The sequence below is a fragment of the Perca fluviatilis genome, chromosome 22 (assembly GCF_010015445.1).
Source record: "Perca fluviatilis chromosome 22, GENO_Pfluv_1.0, whole genome shotgun sequence".
NCBI classification, from domain to species: domain Eukaryota; kingdom Metazoa; phylum Chordata; class Actinopteri; order Perciformes; family Percidae; genus Perca; species Perca fluviatilis.
Genome location: NC_053133.1, coordinates 27515632 through 27542228, shown reverse-complemented (window position 1 = coordinate 27542228; position 26597 = coordinate 27515632). Strand labels below are relative to the sequence as shown.

Genomic DNA, 26597 nt, shown 5'->3' with positions numbered 1-26597 from the left:
GTGTGACTGTGGCAGACACTGAGCAGCTGTCCTCTCAGCGATTAACAAGAGCAGAACCAGCACCGCCACCAGGGGTTATCACAACACACACACACACACACACACACACACACACACACACACACACTACATAAAACATACAAGATGATACATATTAAAAATAGGGCTGGGTACCGTTTGGATTTTAAAACGATTCCGATTCCTAAACCGATTTTTGAAAAACTGAAAAATTACATCAAAGAAAGGCTCTTTTTATATATATTTTATATATTTAGTTTTTTTAATTGAAAATTATTTTTAATTTAACAATATATTAGCATTTTAAAGTACTTTCCCAGAGGAACAATATGGCATTTTATAAGTAGCCTACATTTACGGTAGCTAGCTAACGGTAGACTACAGAGAAAGTGTGATATTTTTACATCCTTTTCGGAGCGACAGAGGGAAAATATGTCAGTCGACACATTAAGTGGAACCGAAATTCGCTTTCTAATCCGGTCCGATTCCTACCGGGTTTTCGGTACCCAAGCCTAATTAAAAATCCAATACACAACTTAAATTAAGAACTAAATGTGCTCACAACTAAGTGCTTTTTGAAATAAGTCATTCACAAAGAAAAAACATGAAAAAAGTGACTAATCGACTAAAGAAATCTTAGACCAAAACGACAGTTTAGCCGACTTCTTTTCGTTCTTTGCCGATTCCATCTTTTTCGGGTCCCGTTGCTGCTCTGTTTGTGATCGGTGCTCCACTCTTTCAGTCCGGCAAACACCGTAACGTGTTGTGTTGTGTGTTTCGCAGGTGTGATTTCTGCTGCCTGTCTTTCCGAACTCACCGCGGCTTGTTGCGTCACAACGCCGGCGTTCATAAGATTCTCCCCCAGGACCCCAGCGGCCACCCCTTCATCCAGAACAACCCCTCCATCCCCACCGGCTTCAACGACCTGGCCTTCATCGACTTCTCCTGCAAGAAGTTCGCTCACATCGCACAGGTATCAGAGTCAAGTCGAACGGCTTACATTGTCATTTCAACCGTATACGCTGGATATAGTGAGACGAAAACAACGTTCAAGTGGTGTTAGACGTTTAAAAATGTATAAAAAACACATTTGAGAGAGACTACATGTAGCGCACGCACATTATAGATTATACATAAAGTGCAATTACTACTTAGAGTAGAGCATTTAAGACAGACAGGGGACAGGACAGACAACAGACAACTAAAGACAGGGCCTAAGCAGATTCACCGTGAGGTGGAGGTAGAATATATTGAATTTTAGTAGCAGAGAAAAAGGGCAGGAGTGCATTTCAGTTCAGTGTGAAAAATGTGCGTCATGTTTTGTTGTCCAACAGTCCACGCACGCTGCTGATTATACATCATATTATATTATATATATTATATATAGATTATACATATATTTCCACCAGACTCCATGTAAATAATCAGGACTTTTAGCGTGTATAGAGCCAGCATATCTCCACCAGACTCCATGTAAATAATCAGGACTTTTAGCGTGTATAGAGCCAGCATATCTCCATCAGACTCCATGTAAATAATCAGGACTTTTAGCGTGTATAGAGCCAGCATATCTCCATCAGACTCCATGTAAATAATCAGGACTTTTAGCGTGTATAGAGCCAGCATATCTCCATCAGACTCCATGTAAATAATCAGGACTTTTAGCGTGTATAGAGCCAGCATATCTCTACATGTAAATGGATGAATTAAGGGTTTATTTCAACCAAACCAGAGTGGTGATTGTTGGAACAGTGGAAAGATTAACCAAGACGACTTTGAAGGCTTTTGGTAGTTTTGTTTAGTTTCTGTCCACTTTGAATGAAGTGTGTTTTACGATGATAAAAGTCCTGATTATTTACATGGAGTCTGGTGGAGATATGCTGGCTCTATACACACTAAAAGTCCTGATTATTTACATGGAGTCTGGTGGAGATATGCTGGCTCTATACATGCTAAAAGTCCTGATTATTTACATGGAGTCTGGTGGAGATATGCTGACTCTATACACGCTAAAAGTCCTGATTATTTACATGGAGTCTGGTGGAGATATGCTGGCTCTATTATACGGCAAAAGTCCTGATTATTTACATGGAGTCTGGTGGAGATATGGGTGGCTCTTACATACACGCCGCAAAAGTCCTGATTATTTACATGGAGTCTGGTGGAGATATGCTGGCTCTACACGCTAAAAGTCCTGATTATTTACATGGAGTCTGGTGGAGTTTGGTGATGGTGATTTCGGGGCTGTTTCATGTTAAACTAAAAGGATCTTACTCTTTAACTGAAAGGTCTATCTCTGTAGGGATCCATCCCATAATGTTAGTCAGACACTTAGAGTAATCTCAGCGGAGTCTGTCAGCGGCAAAAACAGAATTTTTTTGGGATGTAAACTGACGCTGAACATTTGCCCGTTAACTTTACATTACATTACAGCTTGTTTCTCGCTTAATACTGGACCAATGTCAAGGACTGTTGTTCCCATCAGTCACTTAAACACAGGAACATGGTAAAATAGGGCCCCGGTTGAGAAGTAACCCTTTTAAAATCCTCCTTCTTTCCCTCCAGGTCTGGTGCGAGACAAACCTTCGTCGCTGTATCAGCAAGTTCCACCGGTTCGTCTGCGACAGCTGCGACAAGGCGTTCCCCCTGCGCTCGGCCCTGGACCTCCATAAAACCATCTCCCACGCCGACAAACCGGCCGCCAACGGCACGCAGGAAATGGAAGAGGAGGCGGAGGACGGAGCCGCTGAAAACGGCGACGACGACAGTCCGGACGTTGAGAAAGAAGTCCCTCCCTCGGAGCAGGCCGGCTTCTTGGAAGCGCTGGGTCTTCAGCACGTTTCTCAGGTAAGCTCTGGAAACACAACTTCTCTACTAACAGTAGTTAGTAGAGCTGTTTAGAAGTGGACTTTTCCTAGAACTACGTTCCTGTAACTACTTGGTCAGAAAGAGGCTAATAAAGACCGATCTGTGTGAGCTTTTTCTGTGATTGTTGCGCGGCAAAAATCCTTGATTATGCGCCAAGTTTTCTTAAAAAATGCGATGGAATATGCTATATGCAATTTATGCGATGAAATTGCGGGAACTAACACCCTGCTTTTAGATGATGTTCACATCATTACATCACTTCATAACGTTCCCATGGCAACAGAGGGAAATGTCTGCTCTTGTGTGAAGTAAACGCAACATTTTTCAACTTTCTGCTGAGATATATTACGGGACTTTTTTGCAACGAAAATGCAGGGATTATGAAATCATGCAAAGCACCGCATATTTTGCACGAAAATCAGCAATTTATTAGGGGTGGGAATCACCAGAGGCCTCACGATACGATATCATCCCGATACTTATGCCACGATACGATATTATTGCGATTTTAAACATATTTTGCGATATATTGCAATGTATTACCTTTTTTCAAACTTCAGATTTCCCCCAATTTCAAATGATGTCCCGAAAAGGACAATTTTGTCAACATCTGTTTTATCTAAAAAGATACATTTCAATATTTGGTCATCTCACTTCAATTTTATTGCTGCAAAATGGGGATTTTCAAGCAGACAAACTGACCAACACATATATCATAAAAGATCCATACTTGGCGTCTGTGTATCGATACAGTATATACAGAAAAATATCGCGATACTATGCTGTATCGATTTTTTTCCCCCAGCCCTACAATTTATGCGCCGAAAGTGCGCCATATTGGAGAAAATGTGCCCCCCCTGCACAAATATGTGACTTTGGCTAATTATGCGATCGCATAATCAGGTTTTTCTGGAGGGACTGTCTAATGGCTGCTGTGTGTTTTCCCCCCCCCAGGTGAAGTCCGGTCCCACAGACGACGAGATCCATCAGGCGCACCTGGACAGCATCAAGGTGATCCACGTGGAGCCGCCGTCCTCCAGCCTCCCCCAGGAGCCGGCCTCGGCCTACCTGTCCGGCGGCCTGGGGCTGACGCTGGGGCTCGGCGTGGGCGGCCTGGCGGCCCTCAGCATCCCGCTGCTGGAGGCCTCGGGCTCGGCCTCCGCCCTGCAGGGCCTCTCGCAGAAAGACGCCCTGAGCCTGCTCTCCCTGCAGCCCTTCCAGAGCGGCTTCCTGCTGCAGCCGGACGGCGGCGGCGCCGCCACGGCCAGCGCCGGCTCGTCGGGGGTCAAGCCCGGCGAGGCCGGCGGCGCCGGGATCATGGAGCTGGCCGACATTCAGCAGATACTCAAAGTGGCGAGTTCGGCGCCCAATCAGATGGGGCTGTCCCTCCCACCTTTGGCTAAAGCGCCGGGATTCGCGGGAGGTCAAGGTGGGTGTCGGCTGGAGCTGGATGTTCTTGTGTTTGTCAATCAATCAATCAGTCAATCAAGAAATCAATCAATCAGTCAGTCAATCAGTCAGTCAATCAAGAAATCAATCAGTCAATCAATCAGTCAGTCAATCAGTCAATCAATCAAGAAATCAATCAGTCAATCAATCAGTCAGTCAATCAGTCAATCAAGAAATCAATCAATCAGTCAGTCAATCAGTCAATCAATCAAGAAATCAATCAGTCAGTCAATCAGTCAATCAATCAAGAAATCAATCAGTCAATCAATCAGTCAGTCAATCAAGAAATCAATCAATCAATCAGTCAATCAAGAAATCAATCAATCAGTCAGTCAATCAGTCAATCAAGAAATCAATCAATCAGTCAGTCAATCAAGAAATCAATCAATCAGTCAGTCAATCAAGAAATCAATCAATCAGTCAGTCAATCAAGAAATCAGTCAATCAAGAAATCAGTCAATTAATCAGTCAATCAATCAGTCAATCAATCAGTCAATCAATCAGTCAATCAATCAGTCAATCAATCAGTCAATCAATCAGTCAATCAATCAGTCAATCAAGAAATCAGTCAATCAAGAAATCAGTCAATCAAGAAATCAGTCAATCAATCAAGAAATCAGTCAATCAATCAGTCAATCAGTCAGTCAGTCAGTCAATCAAGAAATCAATCAATCAATCAATTAGTCAATTAGTCAATTAGTCAATTAGTCAATTAGTCAGTCACTCAATCAGTCAATCAAGAAATCAATCAGTCCGTCGGTCAGGTAGTTTCTGAAAGACTCCTAGTCGTAGAATCCAAAAAAGGAACTCTTGTTTCTTCCTCCCCCAGGTCAAGGCCAGAAGGCGATGCCTCCGCTGAAGCCCAAACCTCCCATCACGCCTCGCTCCAGCCTCACCGCGACCACCCCTCCCCCGCTGCAGAGCTCCCAGCAGGCCTCGCTGGGCTGCATCAGCCCCAGCCTGCCTCCTCCCACCCCGACTCTCTTCAAAACACCCTCCTCTCTCCTCCTCCTCGTCCTCCTCCTCCTCCTCGTCGGCCGGGAACGGAGGGCAGCTGGACGCCGAGTGCATGGGAGACGCTCACTCGCTGCTGTCGGATTCGCCGCCGGCCGCCACCACGGCGGTGCACGAGGAGGCGGGGCTGAGCGGGAGAAAGCCGGGAACCAAAGCGGGGGGGAACAACGCCGGCTCGGCCAAAGGCTCGTTCCCGTGCCGGTTCTGCGACCAGGTGTTCGCCTTCTCCGGCGTCCTGCAGGCTCACATGCGCTTCCACCTCGGCATCCTCCCCCACCAGTGCAACATCTGCGACTACGTGGCGCCGGACAAAGCCACGCTGATCCGGCACCTGCGCACGCACAGCGGCGAGCGGCCCTACGTGTGCCGCGTCTGCCACTACCCGTTCACCGTCAAGGCCAACTGCGAGCGCCACCTCAGGAAGAAGCACGCCAAGACGTCGCGGAAGGACATCGAGAAAAACATCAAGTACGTCACCTCCACCGCCACGGCGAACCTCGCCTCGGCGATCACCGCCACGACCACGACGACCACCCAGGACACGGAGACGGGCTGCGCCGGAGGAGCCGAGACCACCTGCCGCTTCTGCGGCGAGGACCTGAAGACGTACCGGGCGCTGCAGATCCACCTGCGCACGCACAACGGCTGCCAGCGGAAGCCGTTCGAGTGCCGGCGCTGCGGCGCGGCCTTCCTGGCCAAACGCAACTGCATCCACCACCTGCTGAAGCAGCACCCCGAGGTGCAGGAGAGGGAGATCGAAGAGCACATCGCCACGCTGCTTCCCGCGGCTACCGCGGCCACCGCCGCGGCCTCCGCTCGCGCCGCTCCGGTGAACCCGGTAACGCTGAACGGGATCAATCCGGCTCCGATTCAGGCGCTCCGAGCGGTCAAGGTGGAGGCGAACGTCGTGGCTTACCCAGCAGAGCTGGACCAGCCTCTGGACTTCTCCGCCAAAAGTCTCGGCGCCGGCAGCCAGGTGGCGGTGGTGGCGGCGGCGGGGTCTCCCGGCATCAAACTGGAGAGCGTCTCGCCGAGCTTCGACTGCTCCGTCCTGGACCAGCCCATCGACCTGTCCGTCCCGAGCAAGAGGCAGCGGCGAGAGGAGGCGAGGGAGGTCAAGACGGAGCTGAGCGCCAGCAGCATCGTGGACCAGCAGGCGGCTCTGGCTCTGGCCAGGGACGAGAAGGCTGCGAGCGCGCTGCCCCCTCTCCACCCTCACCCGCAGCTCGGCTGCTACCAGCTCCCCCCCGGGTCCACGCCTCCCCCGGCCTCGCTCGCCAACGCCACGCGAGCGCAGCGCCTCAAACCCCTGCTCCCCAAACCGGCGACGTCCTCCTCTTCCCCTTCCTCCGCGGCCATCAAGGAGCTCCCGCCTCTGGCGTCCATCGCTCAGATCATCCACTCCGTCTCCGGCGCACCGGACCTGCTGAAGAGAGAGGCCGCGTCCACGGCCGCCGCGCTGGACGCCAAACCCCACGCCGCCGCCGTCGTCGTTGGCGCTCCCTCTCTGGCCGAGGCCGCCACCGCCACCGTGGACGCCCCGGGACCCCCGGCGGTCCTGGAGACGCCAAGCGACGAGACGTCGGAGGTATCCTCCAGGTACGTGAGCTTCAGAGCATCGTGCAGAGTTCATATACGTTTTGAAAAAACCTGGAAAAGTAATTAAAAAATGCAAATTCCCAGCCCTGGAAAAGGTTTTGGAAACCTAAAAAGACCCAGAAGGTTTTGGAAAAGTCATGGAATATTTTTTAACACAGCATAATAATAATATGTGATTAATAATAAATGTATTTTCAGGTCGTCTTAACCTCAGCGTTGTATTCTGGGAGCGATATTACGACTCGCACTATGAACCACAGACATTATCATTCATGTTATAGTTAAACCTCTGAGGGGAAACTTTAACACACATTAGTATTCTTATTGGAGAATGTCGACTGACATTTTCGGGAACACATAGTCATGGAAATTTGCCAAAAAGTCATGAAAAAGTATTGGTTAAAATGCGTATGAACCCTGGCAGTGGATATGACAAGTAGTAGTAGTAGTAGTAGTAGTAGTAGTAATAATTAATAATAATAATAATAATAATAATATTTTATTTGATATAGCACCTTTTCACAGACAAAGTCACAAAGTGCTTCACATGATAAACATTTCTACAATACATAGCACAGTACAGGCCTAAAGTTTGGACACACCTTCTTATTCAATGCGTTTCCTTTTTATTTTCATGACTATTTACATTGTAGATTCTCACTGAAGGCATCAAAACTATGAATGAACACATATGAAATTATGTACTTAACAAAAAAGTGTGAAATAACTGAAAACATGTCTTATATTTTAGATTCTTCAAAGTAGCCACCCTTTGCTTTTTTATTAATAAGGGAAAAACTTCCACTAATGAACCCTGACAAAGCACACCTGTGAAGGTAAAACCATTTCAGGTGACTACCTCATGAAGCTCATTGAGAGAACACCAAGGGTTTGCAGAGTTATCAAAAATCGTCTTAGATTTTGGATATCGTGATATGACATAAGTATCTTTTCCTGGTTTTAAAGGCTGCATTACACTAAAGTGATGTCCTTTTCTGAACTTACCAGACTGTCCTCAAATCTCATTTTGTAAATATTTTGTGAAAGCACCGATAGTCAACACTACAGTATCGTTGCGGTGCCGATATTGAGGTATTTGGTCAAAAATATCGTGATATTTAATTTTCTCCATATCGCCCAGCCTTAATTTGGTGATTTAAAAATCCGATATTCCAATATATCGGCCGATTTATATATTTAAAAAAGAAGAAAAAAAATCCAGAAACAAAACAAACCGATTTCCTTAACATTAGTTAACGTTATTTATGCGTCCCCACTAACATAATATGATAATGCAGTTTGAAAATAAACGTGTGTGTGTGTGTGTGTGTGTGTGTGTGTTTTATTGTCACAACAGAACAGAGAAACATCAAAATATATCCAAGTTCTGATAAATAAAATGTAGCCCTCTGGTGGACAAACGATGCAACGCCAACGCTCATAGCATGTTTGAAGGGGGATTTGTCCGTTTTTATTTAATTTTTTTAAAATATTCATTTATCGGCCGTTTATAAATGCCGATACCGACAGTTTGGAAAATGCCTAATATATCGGCCAGTAATATCGGCCAGCCGATCGATCGGTCGGGCTCTAGTAATAACTAAATTAACCTGAGCTTCAGTCATCAAAACACCCAGTGAAAGATATTTACATATTCAATATATTACACTACAAAACAAGTCTTAAATTGCATATTTACGGATAAAACTGTACATCAGGAGTCAAAAACGGAACAAAGTAACACTTCTACATAAGGCTGGGTGATATGGAGAAAATCAGATATCACGATATTCTTGACCAAATACCTCGATGTCGATATTGCGACGATATTCTAGGGTTATGACTATTGGTGCTTTCACTAAATGTTATTTACACTAATGAGATTTTTGATAAATAACCACCAGAAATGATATAATGTCTAAGTGGGTAAAGGCAAATAATAGAACAGCTACAACAGTCTGGTTCAGAAAGTCACATCACTTCACTGTAATGCAGCCTTTAAAACCAGGAAAAGACACTTATGTCATATTACAATATCCAAAATCTAGTCTCATATCACGATATCGATATATCGACATATTGCCCAGCCCTACTTATACAGTTGTTGGAGTTGTTGAAAAGTCTTCTGACTCCCTATTTTGGTTCCTGCTTTGGTCTGTAAACTCGCAGCATGCCATTTCTGACCACACCACCAGATGGCACCAAAGTAAAGGAAATAAAAATGGGTGTTTTTGTTCTATGGTGTCCCATCAGGAAGCGGTCCAGGAAGAAGCCTGCCGCCCTGGCGGCGAAGGAGAAAGCCGCGGTGAGGGCCGACGGCTCCGGCATCGACCTGGAGTCCAGCGGGGAGTTTGCCAGCGTGGAGAAGATGCTCGCCACCACGGACGCCAACAAGTTCAGCCCCTACCTGCAGACCGGAGCTGCGGACCTGGGAGGAAAGAAAGGTACGAGGGAGAGGACAGACACACACACACACACACACACACACACACACACACACACACACACACACACACACACACACACACACACACACACACAACTATCTTCGTGGGGACATATCATTGACATAATGCATTCCCTAGCCCCTTACCCTAACCTTAACCATCACAACTAAATGCCTAATCTTAACCCTAACCATAACCTTATTCTAACCCTAATCCTAAAACCAAGTCTTAACCCTCAAACAGCCCTTTAAACTCGTGGGGTCCAGCATTTTGGTCCCCACAAGGCTGTGCAGACCCCACAAGTATACTGTAGTCCCCGGTTTTTGGACCCCACGAATATAGTAAAACAGGTACACACACACACACGCACACACACACACGCACGCACACACACAAGGTTGAGTGGAGGCTCAAAGGAAGATACTGAAATTGTATGTTTTAAATATGCAAATGAATTGCATAAATGTCCACAACAGACAGTCCCTCCAGAAAAACGTGATTTTTGACTTTTGCCGCATAAATTGCCAATTTCCGAGCAAAATATGCTAATCACTTTTTTTTTCTCTTTATCATCAAACCACAGTTTTTGCAAGTTCCCGCAATTTCATCGCATAAAATTGCATAAATATCATATATAGCATATTCCATCAGCATTTTTTAAGAAAACATGCCGCATAATCAAGGATTTTTGTCCGCAACAATCACAAAAATACTCCGTTTTTCTGGAAGGACTGAACATGAAATGTGAAATGTGGAGCGGCCTCTAGCTCACCCAGTAAGAGCGTGCGCCTCATGTAGGGTGAGTCCTTAGCAGCGGCGCGGGTTAGAATCCGACCTGCGGCCCTCTGCTGCGTCTCATCTCTCTCTCTCACCTTTCCGGTCTATGCACATGTCACTCTGAAATAAAAGGACAAAAGCACCCAAAAAACAATCTTAGAAAAAGAAAAGAAAATGGGAAATGTGCCACGTTCATTTTGTTGACATATTTCTTTATATTTGGAAATCTCTTTTCATCGCTCCATAAATCCACAAACAGCTGTGAAGGATATCCAAACAAAGGCCTGTGTAGAAAGCTCCAGAATGTAGATAGGAATGAAAGTGGAAAGTTTGGTGTCAGTAAAGGCTCTATGCTTCTGCATCGAATCGACAGCGTACCCCCTGCAGACCCCTCTGCATCGCCACCAACCCCCCTCTGAGCCCCCCGCCGTAGCTTAAAGTGCCCATATTATGAAAAAAAAACACTTTTTCTGGGTGTTATTTTGTGTCTCTGGTGCTTCCACACACATACACACTTTGAAAAAGAACCATCCATGGTGTTGTGAGTGAGATCTGGTTTCTGAATGTGTCCTGGCTTCAGTCTCAGAGTGAGCTGGTCCAAACCTGCACGGCTTTCTACGTCACTAGCCGAGACGAGGTGGCTAATCGTAGCATGCTAGCTCGTTCTGAATGGCAAAACGCTGCTACAACACACACTAGTTCACCCTAATCTCCAAAAGAACTACTTCCATGTCCCTGTTCTGCAGGTATTCCACGCAAAGTGTGAAGTGCTCCCTCGTTTAGAAGAAGTCTCCCGGCTAATTCTGAATTGTACTGACTGAAGTTGTAGAAACCGCTAGCTAGCTCATGTAGTCCTTACCTAGCTACTGAGCATGTAGTCCTTACCTAGCTACTGAGCATGTAGTCCTTACCTAGCTAGCTCATGTAGTCCTTACCTAGCTACTGAGCATGTAGTCCTTACCTAGCTACTGAGCATGTAGTCCTTACCTAGCTAGCTCATGTAGTCCTTACCTAGCTAGCTCATGTAGTCCTTACCTAGCTACTGAGCATGTAGTCCTTACCTAGCTAGCTCATGTAGTCCTTACCTAGCTAGCTCATGTAGTCCTTACCTAGCTACTGAGCATGTAGTCCTTACCTAGCTAGCTCATGTAGTCCTTACCTAGCTACTGAGCATGTAGTCCTTACCTAGCTAGCTCATGTAGTCCTTACCTAGCTACTGAGCATGTAGTCCTTACCTAGCTACTGAGCATGTAGTCCTTACCTAGCTACTGAGCATGTAGTCTTATCTAGCTACTGAGCATGTAGTCCTTACCTAGCTACTGAGCATGTAGTCCTTACCTAGCTAGCTCATGTAGTCCTTACCTAGCTACTGAGCATGTAGTCCTTACCTAGCTACTGAGCATGTAGTCCTTACCTAGCTACTGAGCATGTAGTCTTATCTAGCTACTGAGCATGTAGTCCTTACCTAGCTACTGAGCATGTAGTCCTTACCTAGCTACTGAGCATGTAGTCCTTATCTAGCTACTGAGCATGTAGTCCTTACCTAGCTACTGAGCATGTAGTCCTTACCTAGCTACTGAGCATGTAGTCCTTACCTAGCTACTGAGCATGTAGTCCTTACCTAGCTACTGAGCATGTAGTCCTTATCTAGCTACTGAGCATGTAGTCCTTATCTAGCTACTGAGCATGTAGTCCTTACCTAGCTACTGAGCATGTAGTCCTTACCTAGCTACTGAGCATGTAGTCACCTACTGTAGTCTTATCTAGCTACTGAGCATGTAGTCTTACCTAGCTACTGAGCATGTAGTCCTTACCTAGCTACTGAGCATGTAGTCCTTACCTAGCTACTGAGCATGTAGTCCTTACCTAGCTACTGAGCATGTGCGACTGAGAACAAAGATGTTACAGAAGTTGAGAGGTCTAACTCTGTAGCTAAAACAGAGACCTGAACACAGGGTGAAAAGAGGAGCTGCAGCAATGTGCAGTACAACAAAAATATGGTGATTTTTGAAAATTAAACCACATAAACCTATTCTGGTACAACCTCAAAATACAATTATGAACCTGAAAATGAGCATAAAATGGGCGCTTTAACGTGCACCTCCAAGGGCTGTGATTGGTCGACTGGTCCTCTGTGTTGATAGTGGGTGTTTCCAGCAGGCTAAGGTGGGGAGTAGTAGCAACATGCTAGTTCACTGACATCAGCTCTGCAAATAAACTCAAATATTTTGGTCCCAGTGACAGGGTTATCTGTTTGTAAAGGGTCTATATGTCAGCAACGTTTTTGGAATTTGCGCTTGGCCAGCTAGCAGTACTTTGTGGGCAGTTGTAATAAATAAATAAAACAGCCTTTAGTGTTACTGAAGTGGAGATTTCTGTCTCAGAGTCTGAAAAACAAAACCTTTTGAACATATAGATTGTGAAATGTAGACATTTTGAAGACAGATGTTTTTCCTTACACTATTCTGAAAGAAGCCAAAATCAAATAGCCCAAAATCTCTCAATTGATTCTGTTTTTGCCTGTAGTGTCTCCGCTGAATTGACTCAATTGACTCAGGTTTGTAACTAAATAATATAATTTATACAAGAAAAACAATGTCTGTCCGTGTAAACAGATGACAGAGCAGGAGGAGGGGAGGAGAAGGAGGGAGGATCGAGGGAGGAGGTGAAGCCGGCGACGGTGGGGCCGCAGTCCAAAGGGAAGAAGAACGCGTACTCCAACTCGGTCCAGAAGATGACCTGCCCCTTCTGCCCCCGAGTCTTCCCCTGGGCCAGCTCGCTGCAGAGACACATGCTGACACACACCGGTAATACACAACATACCTACACACACACACACACACACACACACACAGGTAATACACAACATACCTACACACACACACACACACACACACACACACACACACACACAGGTAATACACAACATACCTACACACACACACACACACACAGGTAATACACAACATACCTACACACACACACACACACACAGGTAATACACAACATACCTACACACACACACACACACACAGGTAATACACAACATACCTACACACACACACACACACACACACACACAGGTAATACACAACAGACCTACACACACACCGGTAATACACAACAGACCTACACAATAGACCTACACACACACCGGTAATACACAACAGACCTACACAACACACCACCTACACACACACACCTACACAATAGACCTACACAACACACCTACACAATAGACCTACACAACACACCTACACAATAGACCTACACAACACACCTACACAATAGACCTACACACACACCGGTAATACACAATATACCTACACAACACACCTACACACACACCGGTAATACACAATATACCTACACAACACACCTACACTACACACCTACACAACACACCGGTAATACACAACGGACCTACGCAACACACCTACACACACACTTACACACACACCTACATAATACACCTACACAATAGACCTACACACACACAAACACACACACAGACACAGAGAGAGACACACACACACACACACACACACACGCACACACAGAGACACACACACACACACACACACACACACACAGAGAGACAGAGAGACACACACACACACACACACACACACACACAGACAGAGAGACACACACACAAAGACAGAGAGACACACACACACACAGAGACAGAGAGACACACACAGAGACAGAGACACACACACACACAGAGACAGAGAGACACACACACACACAGAGAGACAGAGAGACACACACACACAGAGACAGAGAGACACACACACACAGAGACAGAGAGACACACACAGAGACACACACAGAGACACACAGAGACAGAGAGACACACACACACACAGAGACAGAGAGACACACACAGAGACACACACACACACAGAGACAGAGACACACACAGAGACACACACACACACACACACAGAGACACACACACACAGAGAGACAGAGACACACACACACACACACACACAGAGACCGAGAGACACACACACACAGAGACACACAAACACAAAAATAATCGTTAAAAAAAAAAAAGTTACCGTGGATGGTTCCCTACAGCGCTCTTCACAAGTAACGTAGTAAATAATAATCAGTTCTCTAATTTTATTGGATTCGGGTGTTTAAAAAAAAAGAAGAAAGATCAGAAAAAGAACAGAAAAAAGTGACAAAAAATCGAGAGATAAAAAAAAAGATGCAAAAAGTGACAAAAACGTTGTGTGGGGAAAAAAAGACAAAAGTGTCGAAAAAGACGAACCAAAAAATGTTGGGGAGTTTTAATTTAAAATGTTGACCCAGAAAAAAACCCCAAAAGTTATTACTGACTTACGGAGGAGCTTCTTTGTTAGAAAACTTGAGTCCCAAAATGGAAAGCCATGTCTCCTCACCTCCCAATCCTTTTGTCCTCCTTCAGGCCAGAAACCTTTCCCCTGTCCCAAGTGCGACGCCTTCTTCTCCACCAAATCCAACTGTGAGCGCCACCTGCTGAGGAAGCACGGCGTGACCCACCGGACGCTGCGACGCAACGGCGCCCTCGCCAAGAAAGACGGAGACGAGGGCTCCCAAGAGAGCGCAGGTCAGACAGTAAACGCATCGCAGCTTTAAAGATTTTATTTATGGGCCATTTCTGCCTTTTAATGACAGGACAGCTCAGACATGAGAGAGAGGGAGAGAGAGACAGACAGACAGACAGACAGACAGACAGACAGACAGAGAGGGGTGCAGGAAAACCCTCACAGGTCGGACTCGAACCCTGAACCCTCTGCATCGAGGAACAAGCAGCTAGGCCAAAAACCCAAAAAAATGCGTAATTATATTTTTTCTCCTCTACAAACGCAAAAAAATTTTTTTTTTTTTCACACCTACCACACAAATTTATTTAAATAACAGTATTAGAGGGACCACTAAGGTCTATATAAAAGAGACTTCAGATACAGTATTAGGGGACCACTAAGGTCTATATAAAAGAGACTTCAGATACAGTATTAGGGGACCACTAAGGTCTATATAAAAGAGACTTCAGATACAGTATTAGGGGACCACTAAGGTCTATATAAAAGAGACTTCAGATACGCATTATTAGGGACCACTAAGGTCTATCTAAAAGAGACTTCAGATACAGTATTAGGGGACCACTAAGGTCTATATAAAAGAGACTTCAGATACAGTATTAGGGGCCACCACTAAGGTCTATATAAAAGAGACTTCAGATACAGTATTAGGGGACCACTAAGGTCTATATAAAAGAGACTTCAGATACAGTATTAGGGGACCACTAAGGTCTATATAAAAGAGACTTCAGATACATATTATTAGGGGACCACTAAGGTCTATATAAAAGAGACTTCAGATACAGTATTAGGGGACCACTAAGGCCTATATAAAAGAGACTTCAGATACAGTATTAGGGGACCACTAAGGTCTATATAAAAGAGACTTCAGATACAGTATTAGGGGACCACTAAGGTCTATATAAAAGAGACTTCAGATACAGTATTAGGGGACCACTAAGGCCTATATAAAAGAGACTTCAGATACAGTATTAGGGGACCACTAAGGTCTATATAAAAGAGACTTCAGATACAGTATTAGGGGACCACTAAGGTCTATATAAAAGAGACTTCAGATACAGTATTAGGGGACCTGATAGATCCTTTAACCCCTAGGTCCATTTTGCGTGGGAATTGCCCTTTAACGTGTGACCCTGATCTATATTCTATATTAGTCGTATTAATTGTGCTGATTGTGTTTGGTCCTGCAGAGAGTCAGTCCGAGACGGAGCAGACGGCACCGGAAGCACACGACCTCAGCGGCGCCAACACCTCCACCGACTCAGGCTCCGCCCCTTCATCAGAGAGCCCCGCCCCTTCAGACCACCTGGGGGCGGAGTCAGCTCAGTCAAGCCCCTCCCACAAACCAAGCCCCGGTCAGTCATTTCAAACAAGACGATCAATCCCCATTAGTCAAATTATTCAAAGTTAATTGTGATTATCAATCATCTCTTGAAGTAATCTTTCTGAATATTTTCGGGGGTTTTTAATTAGCATTTTTCTGACTCCTTATAGACTGAACAGTTAATCCCTTAATTGAGAAAATAATCAGCACATTAAATGATAACCAACAGTATCGTAAATTGCAGCCGTAGATTCAAGTGTTCTCGTTTTAAAGACTGCATAACAGAAGCTAAACTTTGGGTCTATTTACACATTTAGATTTAGTCTTCTGTTTAGTAGTTGTTATCAAGCTGAGATTGGACAATTTTTGGACGTTTATTGGCAGGTAAATAAATATTTAGGCTTTGAAATAAGCTCTTAAAGGTCCCAGTGTGTAACATGTTTAGTTGTTCAATATCCATTCACCAACGTGTCCTTTTTCATGAATATTTACCTCCACCATCAATTCCAAGTATTCCTTTAGGCTGGAAATTTTACATTTGCGTTTGCATGAACTGGGGCAGACGCTCCATATTCATGCTCCATGAGGGGGGGGGGGGGGGGTTGCATTGTTGATAGTTGTATTGTCGAGCCATGCGTGTTTATTGTTGCCCAGTTTGCCGATGATATTGACGGGTGTTTGGGGTGTGTTCTGCAGGGTGCAGTCCGGCTGGCGGCTGTGCAGAGCAGCAGGAGACAGAAAGCGCAGAGCAGCATCCGGACCTGCAGGGGGCGCCAGAGACCAGAGCAGCACCCAGCAGCAGCACCAAGGTAACCTGAGCCTGTCTTCGCCATGGTAACACTCTGAGGAGTCAGGTTACACAGGAGATTGGAGAGTTTAGAGATTAGAGACAAATTGAACTTTAAATTTGAATATGAATAAAAACATTTTAAAGTGCATTTTTTCTACGCTATAATTTGAATGTCTTTGGCGATGTGTCGCAGCCTCTCGCAGTGCGTTTATAGCACCGGTTGATATCACGATGATGATAAAAACATGAATATATGGTGCGGGCCTAGTCTGCCATCCACTCAGCGGTGATTTAACCTTCTGGACTTTCTCCTCCAGGTCGAGAGCGCCGACGACGACGACTGCCACAGCAACAAAAGCCTGGACCTCAACTTCGGCAAAAAGCTGATCGACTTCAAGCTCTCGGCATCCTCGGGCCCCGCCCAGGAAGAACAGCCTGCGTCCTCTTCCTCGTCCTCCTCTTCCTCGTCGTCCTCGACCTCTGCTCCGCACGCGGCGACGGAGAGCCCGGAGAAGGAGAAACGCGCCCCAAACTCCTCCTCCGGCAGCGCGGCGGCGGCGGCCAAGCAGCAGCCCGAGTACAAGCACGTGTGCCGAGTGTGCAAGAAGAGCTTCCGTTACGCCACCACGCTCGCTCGCCACGAGCGGGCGCACCTCTCCGAGGAGACGCCAACGCCGGCGGCCGAGGAGGAGAACCCGCCGGCGAAAGACGAGGCGGCGTCTGAGAGCGCCGCCTCTGCCGCCGCGGTCGCCAAACCGACAGACGACGAGGAGGAGGAGGAGGAGGAGGAGGAGGAGGAGAAAGAGGTGGAGATGGAGGCCGAGGAAGCAGACGGGAGGGGGCCGGAGAGCGAGGGGGGAGACAGCGGAGAGGAGGAGGAGGAGGAAGAGAAGGAGAAGGAGGAGAGGAGCGACGAGGAGGCGTCGGAACCAAAGAGTTCGGAGGGAGGAGAGACGTCGGGGAGACGAGTGGACAAGAGGAAGAAGATCTGCAACGTGTGCGGGAAAAGATTCTGGTCCCTGCAGGACCTGACCCGACACATGAGGTCCCACACAGGTACGGGACCGAGGGAGCTATCAGATTCAGAATCAGATTTATTGGCCAAGTATACTCACATACACTATCTATTTAAAGCTAGCGTTGCTGCTAACAGGTCTCGCATTAGTGTTTAAACTAATATTTACAATACACAAAAGTTGGTTATGTGCCAAGTGCAGTGGCAACATGTTACAATGTGGAGAGTCCCCCCAAACCAGATCCTGCTTAGGGCCCCCCAAAAGTCTAGGGCCGGCCCTGTATACAATCAACAAATAGACATGTAGAAGTAAACATTCAGTAGACAAATGGTAATATAGACACATACTGTACAATAGAGACAGCAGTATACATATAGGCACATATCAACATAATATACAAAAAAATACAAATAAGACATAATATCAAGACGTATATCACATTATCCGTTAGGATAACCAAGGTACTGTCAGGGCACGCCCTCATACTCTGCTTCTGACTGGCTAGTAGTCCTTACCTAGATACTGTCAGGGCACGCCCTCATACTCTGCTTCTGACTGGCTAGTAGTCCTTACCTAGCTACTGTCAGGACACGCCCTCATACTCTGCTTCTGACTGGCTAGTAGTCCTTAACTAGGTACTGTCAGGGCAGCCCTCATACTCTGCTTCCTTTGACTGGCTAGTAGTCCTTACCTAGGTACTGTCAGGGCACGCCCTCATACTCTGCTTCTGACTGGCTAGTAGTCCTTACCTAGGTACTGTCAGGGCAGCCCTCATACTCTGCTTCTGACTGGCTAGTAGTCCTTACCTAGCTACTGTCAGGACAGCGCCCTCATACTCTGCTTCTGACTGGCTAGTAGTCCTTACCTAGGTATTGTCAGGGCAGCCTCATACTCTGCTTCTGACTGGCTAGTAGTCCTTACCTAGGTACTGTCGGGGACGCGCCCTCATACTCTGCTTCTGACTGGCTAGTAGTCCTTACCTAGGTATTGTCAGGGCCACCCTCATACTCTGCTTCTGACTGGCTAGTAGTCCTTACCTAGGTACTGTCAGGGCACGCCCTCATACTCTGCTTCTGACTGGCTAGTAGTCCTTACCTAGGTACTGTCAGGGCTCGCCCTCATACTCTGCTTCTGACTGGCTAGTAGTCCTTACCTAGGTACTGTCAGGGCACGCCCTCATACTCTGCTTCTGACTGGCTAGTAGTCCTTACCTAGGTACTGTCAGGGTTTTTGTTGACACACACAATGCTAATTTCTGTATTTATATTTTCCTGCAGGTCTGTGTTATTCGATAATAATGTGTAGCCTCATGCAGTGTTTCTGTGTGTGTGTTGAGGATCTACTTTCTCTGTATAAATCCCTCCGCCCTCTGTGCCCGTCCAGGCGAGCGGCCCTACCAGTGTCAGACCTGCGAGCGGACGTTCACCCTGAAGCACAGCCTGGTCCGCCACCAACGGATCCACCTCAAGCCCCGCGGCGCCGCCAACGACGACGCCGCCAGCGAGGACGGAGACTCCTGCGCCCACACACCGCCCTCCACCTGCCCGCCCTCGGAGAACGAGAGCGAGTGCGGCAGCAGCGTGGCCGCCGCCGCCACCACCGCCACCGGGGGCAAAGAGCTGGAGGAGGAGGAGGAGGAGGTGGAGGAGGGGGGGGAGGAGGAGGAAGAGGAGCAGGAGCAGGAGGAGGTGGTGAAAGAGGAGGGTGAGGAGGCAGAATTCACCACGATGGAGGAAGAAAGCGCCGCGAAACTAGCCGAGTCTGGCGCGGACTCGGAAGCCCCGACGAAAGAGCTGCGCGCCGAGGAGAAGAAGTCTGAACTTTCTGCCGAGGCCGCGACGCAACAACAACAACAACAAAAACAACAACAACAACCCTCCAACGACCTCGACGAGACCGCCAGCCAACAAGCTACTGACACAAAGAAAACTACTAGCGGCGACGACGACAACGTGAAATCGACGCCAGACTCAAACCTCTCCAAAGACCCCTCCTCCTCCCCCTCGTCCTCCAGCGCTGTGCCAGGGGAGTCCGTGGCAGCTGCCCCCGCAGAGGGCTTCATCCAGGGGCTGCTGGAGATCCACGCCAAGCCCCCTCTGGAGCACATCCTGCCCAACGGAGAGCCTCCTCTGGTCGGGGTAGACTGAGGGAAACTCTCCTCCTCCCCCTCCCCCCAGGCTGTCTGAACCAACGTCACCACAGTGCCATACCACGAAAATAGACGCTACACCATTGATGAAGATGATGATGCAAAAACCAGCCCGGAAAAAAAAAACCTTTTTTTGATAGAAAGACGAAAACCTCGTTTTCTTGAAGTGCCTTACTACTAGTCATACTTCTAAGAGATGTTTTTTGCTATATCTTTATCTGCATTATTACAGAAGATGGATCTAATTTTTATAGCTTTTTATGATAACAATGATTTGCATTACTATTTTTTTTTTTTGTGCGGGGAATCTATATTTCAGCAATAAAAAAAAAAAAAAGAATAAAGTTATGATTTATTATCGTTCTAGATTCTGTTTGAGAATTGATGATCAACTTAGGAGACGCGGAGGGTCCAGACAGAGACTCCGATGGACCGTCTGGTATCTGCGTTTTATTCTTCTGTATTTAAATCACAGCTCGGCTCCGGGCCACACAACAAGAGGACTGAACTATCCGATTTTTAACATTTCAGCCAACTTCGGATTTTTAGAGCGGGCTAGTCAGGGCGGGGGAACTTTTCGTGTCTGCCAGCCACAGCGACTTTCCAAAATTCACCAGCCACTTCTCCGGCTTGACCGGCTGTTTAAATATTGTTTGGATGAAATAAAACTCTGAGAGGTGGTGGTGGGGGGGGATGGGATGGCTGTTAGGCTGCCAAAGTGGCTGCTTGAACCCAGTTTCACTTTGAGAAAGCGTGACTTCCACAGGTGGCTTTGTGGTCGTCCCTTAACGGTGCAAGGAAAGATTTTTGTAACTGGAAAACACAAGAAAGGGCGGGCACTCGTTGGCGTCCTTTCGGGCTCGCTTCCGCACCAGTTGGCTCACGAAAACGCACGGAAACATTGACGAACTTGTCAAAGTCGCATCCGATTTCTGTGTGGAAAAAGAACTCCTGAAAGGGCAGATATAGTGTTGATCAGTTTGTGTTCTACATGTTTTTTTTTGTTTTGTTTTTTAAAACCCATCACACTATTGATCCCTTTTATCCCTCAAAGCCACCCTGTGAGTTGGTTTGTGTGTTAATAATTTCTCATTCACAATCATTCTCAGTTGATTCCATGTGTGTACAGAGAGTTGAACATGTGGCACGTGATGCTAGAGTATTTTTTTTTTTTTTTGGGGCGTGTGTGCGATTATCAGTGACATTTAGGTGTAGGGAGGGGAATTCTTGTTTTGTGGATTTCTTTTTTTATAACTGAACAAATCAATTTTTCTTGTGTGTGTGCGTACGTGTGTGTGCGAATGTGTGTGACTCCCTCCTGTCTCTCATCATCGCCCCCCCTAGTGTTCATTTAGGGTCTATTACAGGGCCTCCAGTGTGCTAACGTATGTCGCCGCTAACGCGTTACCCAGGTTCAGTATACCTCAACTTCTGCTTCTTAACTGCAACCATTAAAACAACAGATGAGCAGCTCTGTAGGCAACCCTTTAAATCATGTCTTCCTAAACAGGGCTAGCAAGGGGCTAATTCGTTGCTAGCCTGGTTTCCACTGTGGGCCAAATCAGAGCTGGCCAGGGCTAAATCATCAGCGTGGCTAGCAAAGGCTAACTTAACTAAGTCGTTACTGGCGTGGCCTCTGCAAAGGCCCAAACTAACCAAGCAGCTAACCAATGCTAACTCTGTATCAGCAACACTGTAATGGACCGCAAAGTCATTACTACACACAGGAATATTAGCCTGTGATAGCTTAACAGACATCAGCAGACAGAGTCAAACAAAAGCTAACTAGGGCTTACTGACTAAACCAGACAAAGTTAACCCAGCTACCAATGCCTTAATTTGCTTAATGTCTCTCGTACGCGTTATTGTGGGTCCCACGTAACTTCTAGGTAAGTCCGGTTGGTTGGGGCGTGGGTTCCATAATAACGCGTCTCGTACGGCCAGTTAGCCCTAGCTGGCGATTATCGTTAGCCTTAGCTTCATGCAGGGGACCCACTACGTTTAAAACACATGCTAGCTATGGCTAGCTGAGCAGACACCTTAACCAAGCTAACAGTGGATTAGCTCAGTTAGCTTGTTTGCTATGGTCAGTTAGCTGTAGCTATCTTTAACCTTTTTTTTTCCTGAGATTCATTTAGTGGTGTCGAAGACTTCAACCACAGGGTAGAAACACATGCTAGCTGTGGCTAACTGACCAGACCAGACATCGCTAAGTTGGTTAACGGCATTTTGAGCTAATAGCAGGTGTAGCTAGTCTCCTTCCAGTATTATCTTAGTATCTTGAGTTGGCCCTGGAGCGCTTTGGTACCGTTTTGTCCTTATTTAGCCCGGTCTTCTCCTATGGGAAAAGCAATTTGAGGACAAACTGAATTTGGCGGTAGAGACAATCAGTTATTTCCCTGATTTTTTTTCAAGGTAAATCCCTCTGTGGAATCTCAGTAGATTTCCAGAAGGAGCTAGATGACAGGATGGATGGATGGATGGATGGATGGATGGATGGAGGGTAGGCTGGATGGATGGGTAGGTTGTGGGGGTGGGGGTGTGTTCCTGAACTGTATTACCCTGCTGCACACACAAACAAAACACAAAGGGCTAATTCCACCCCCTCGCACCAACCCAACCGGACATTTCCACAACAGAAAACAGGCGGTGAAGTTCTGGTCACTTATTGATCCTTACACATATATATATATATATATATATATATCACAACCAGAGGGGACGGGTAGTGTGTGTGTGCGTGTGCATTGTCTTTGTCGTGTGAAGATGAATATAGCTAATTTTTCTTCTTGTAAATTTACGTTTTCTGTTTTTTTTTTTTTTTTTTTAATATATATATATATATCAACCAACCTCATAATCAAAAACGAATCGAACCTCAGTGGCTCATAACGGAACTGTAAAGCAGCGACGGGCGGACATTTAGTCGGTCCAAATGAAAATATTGAACAACCACAACTGGACTGACTGACTGACTGACTGGACGCTGCTGTGAACTGGCACTAACAACTTTCCAAAACTACTACTACTACTTCTACTACTAGTACTACTACGGTGGAATATCGCGACACAATCAAGAGAAGAGAGCGAGAGAGTTTCCCACGGGGTTTTTTTTTTTCAGGACTCTAAAAGTATGGAGTCCCAGCTCTTAGCAGGACTGTGTTTTGAAGTATAATTTCACTTTGAAGCAATCAATGCAGAATAAAATATCATTTTCTCCAAATCTAGAGCGCTGTGAACTGTGTTGTGGCTCTTCAATCCAGTCCGAATGTACCCGCAAAGTGTAAAAGCTAGGGAGGAGCTGAAAATGAAATAGATTTTATAATGCAGGATGAGCATCTCTGTAATGAAAATGCTTTCAGGGGTTTCATGTTTGCAGTTTCACGGTGACAAGAACGCTATAGATTTTGGTCTGAATTGAAAATGGCTGCTGTTAACTTACTAGCAACCCAAAATGTCCTCACAACTCACTGTGTGTAGTCTTCAGCAGCGAAGGATTGAGTTCCAAAACATGGACATTGATTGGCAGAAATATTCAGGATGTCCTTTTTAAAAAAAAATAAAAAAAATAAAAGATTTTAACAGTTTTAGTGCCTTGTAAAATACTTGATGCAAGAAGCTTGGTGACTTAAATTAGAGACTGACTCGCCAGATTAGTTGGATAGCCAGAGCGAGTCAGTTACAATGTTTGTGACTTTACAGTCTGACCTGAAGTAGCTACCTTGCTAACTGTCATTTATTAATTTGGAAGCTAACGGGACGATAAGTTGTCTTAAGCGCTGTCCTCAACTAAAGAAACTGTTACGTAGTCGCCTTACACTCAGACGTTTTTGGCGAATTGTTGATTTAATCGACAGATCTGGAGAAAAAAACGGAGTTTCTCCAAAAAAGAAAGATGTTTACCAGAGATTTGCTCTCACGTTTGTTGGAAATAAGTCACTGACCGTGAAAACAACCTAAAACGTGATTAAGCGACTAAAGAAATCATAGTTGAGTAAGACCCAAACGCTCTAAAGTTCACACAACTTACTTCAGAAAGGTTTTCGTACCATTAAATCTTGATTCCGTTTTTGCGGAGCAGTTTATACTCGACATGAGGAGGGTTTTTGAAAAAAAATACAACTAAGTTATGCTACTGTACATAGCTGAGCGTCTATTGCTCAGTGGCCCAAATGTTCAACCAGTTTAAAGTCTCGCTGCATGTCAAATGTCCACCAAAGTTGGAACGAATTAACTCGAGCGAATCGACCGATCGACAAATCTGTTTGAAATGAATTGATTTCGCAGCAGTACGAACATTAATATGAAGTGCCATTGGTACATGGTAAAACATGAGATTTTGGTTAAATATTCCAGCATGTTGAAGACTGCTAATTTAGGGAAACGGGGCTCCTTTTCAAAGATCTTTGGGACCTTGGTAAAGCGCTTGTGTGTTGTATAATTCCTGGCCTGCCATTCACAGAGGGTCATTTTCGGCATTTGGCTTCCGAGCCGTCTTTGGTAGTTCCTGCGTGTGAGATGGGAGGGATGTTGCACCTCAGTCATTAAAATATCTGGATTGGCGCCTCAATGTATTTATTTATATTTGGAAAAACATAGAAAATAAAAACCGCTTAATCACGAAACCCCGAAAAACAAAATCTGTTCTTAGGCTTCGGCTGAACGGCAAAAGTCTTTGAATTATTCTGGATTACGTTGGAATTATGAGCTATAAATTTCGACTTTTGATGTGTTTTTTTTTTTTTTAAACTGTTTATATCGGTGTAGAAACTCTCTTTCTCTCTCTCGACAGTTTGATGTTTTGTCAGCTCTATCTTTACACCCCTCTCCCTCGAGAGCGTGCGTTAATGTACGTCTGACTTGTGTGTGTGCGCGCTTGCGTGTGTGTGTGTGTGTGTGTGTGTGTGTGTGTGTGTGTCTCTGTGTGCGTGCGTGTTCGTGCACGGCCATATGAATACTGGACTTCCATTCGAATGCACGTGGACTGTTTTTAAATGTATTTATTTGGAGCCCAGGTGTGTGTGTGTCTGTGTGTGTGTGTGGGTGCGAGTTAGTTTCTACAATGACTTGAGAAGAAGCCATGTATTAAAAATATCACATTTATGCTGCAGAACTGTTTTGAGGAACTGATGGTTTGTGTTGTGGACTAACCGGCTCGCCGTAGGTGTGCGGCTCGTCGCGTCACGTCGGGGGTGCAAATCGGACTAGCAATAAGAATCCCTCTGAATCCAAAAAGCTTTATGTAGATCTCCTGTATATGAGAACGAGACTCATCGTCTGGGTCTCTTGGTTCTGTTGTTAGTTTGGCAGAGAAATGATTTTTTTTTGTGCGTTTTTTTTTTTTTTTTTTTTTCTCTATGACATATAAATGCGTATAAAACTGTGAAAATACATTGTGTTCAGTTAAAGGGTGAGTTTTAGGTTAGTTTTTGTTGTTATGTTGCATGTTAATCTAATTTCAATTATGGATGATTTCTCCTTTCTCCATCTCTTCTTGCGCTACACACACACACACACACACACACACACGAATATAAAAATATTATATAATCTCGCTCTCAGGGTCTTTCACAAATCCATTATTCGAAATGCTTCGTGTTCATATTTTCCTGAGTTGCAACTTTTTTCCTTTTCCAAGTCCTGATTATTTTGTCTTTTTTTTTTTTTTTTTTTTTTTTTTTTTAAATGATTCAGAACTCTCAATCACTACATTTAGCACTTGACTGTGAACTCGTCATCGCCTAACAGATAAAAGATGTCTTTGGATGTTTTGGTGTTTTTAAAAAAAAAAAAAAAAAAGCCAGAATATTGTTGACATTTGTTGTTCTGTTTCTCCCGTCTCACTCAGACATTTTTGGGTTTTTTTTTCTTAAACCTGAAGTCTGAACTTTGTTTCCAGTCCCGGTTCAGAGGTCAAAGGGAACGTCGGAGAGGAGAGTTAAACCCATCCCTCCTCTTAACACAAACACACAAAAGATGCTGAACCTCAATCAGAAAGCATTAACGCACAGCCATAACGGTTGTGTTTCCATCCATCCTTCCTTCCTTTCTTCCTTCCTTCTTTCCTTCCCTTCCTTCGTCTGTCCTCTCTTCCCTCTGCTGTCTGTAAAACATGACAGTGTTTCACAAAGTCAAGAGATGTAAACCTGTTCTGTATTCAACCCAATAAGAAACAGCAATAAAGATTATATTAAGGAAAGGTGTGTGAATCAAATGCTGTCCCATGCTTTTGTCTTTTTTTTAAGCACAGAAGGGAGGGGACGGGATGAGGAGGAGGGAGGGGCGAGCTAGCCTCATTTTGTTTGAAAATACTTTGAACGTCAACAAGAAGTGCCGTCACCCAACATGGCTTAGAGCACCTTTTAAGGTAGTTTACAGCGGGCGAAAATGTACAAAATGCGTTTTTAGACTGTTCATTTTAGACTGTTGAAGTCTACAATTTAGTTCTCTGGAAAGAGCCATGACAATTTGACTAATTAAAGAGTAAATGAGAGTTAAGTTCAATTTAAACCCAAGCAAATTAGCATTCATTCATTGTAATGTGAGGT

General features: G+C 45.4%; 3 protein-coding genes across 3 annotated transcripts in view; 2 read left to right on the top strand and 1 right to left on the bottom strand.

The window, feature by feature from the left end:
- Positions 1-26263, top strand: part of rreb1a (ras responsive element binding protein 1a) — a 109604-nt gene extending 83341 nt beyond the window's left edge. The window contains 12 exon segments of the mRNA XM_039790786.1: positions 802-991; positions 2584-2865; positions 3841-4315; positions 5165-5337; positions 5339-6948; positions 9202-9392; positions 12788-12979; positions 14614-14775; positions 15961-16125; positions 16791-16903; positions 17202-17940; positions 19284-26263. Coding sequence (XP_039646720.1) covers positions 802-991; positions 2584-2865; positions 3841-4315; positions 5165-5337; positions 5339-6948; positions 9202-9392; positions 12788-12979; positions 14614-14775; positions 15961-16125; positions 16791-16903; positions 17202-17940; positions 19284-20047 — 5056 coding nt within the window. The 3' untranslated portion in view covers positions 20048-26263.
- The window catches only part of LOC120552569 (NLR family CARD domain-containing protein 3-like), a 1238648-nt gene that overhangs the window by 954792 nt on the left and 257259 nt on the right, over positions 1-26597 (top strand). The window lies entirely within an intron of this gene.
- LOC120552568 (NACHT, LRR and PYD domains-containing protein 12-like) overlaps positions 1-26597 on the bottom strand; it is a gene marked incomplete in the record, with an annotated part of 803490 nt that overhangs the window by 623812 nt on the left and 153081 nt on the right.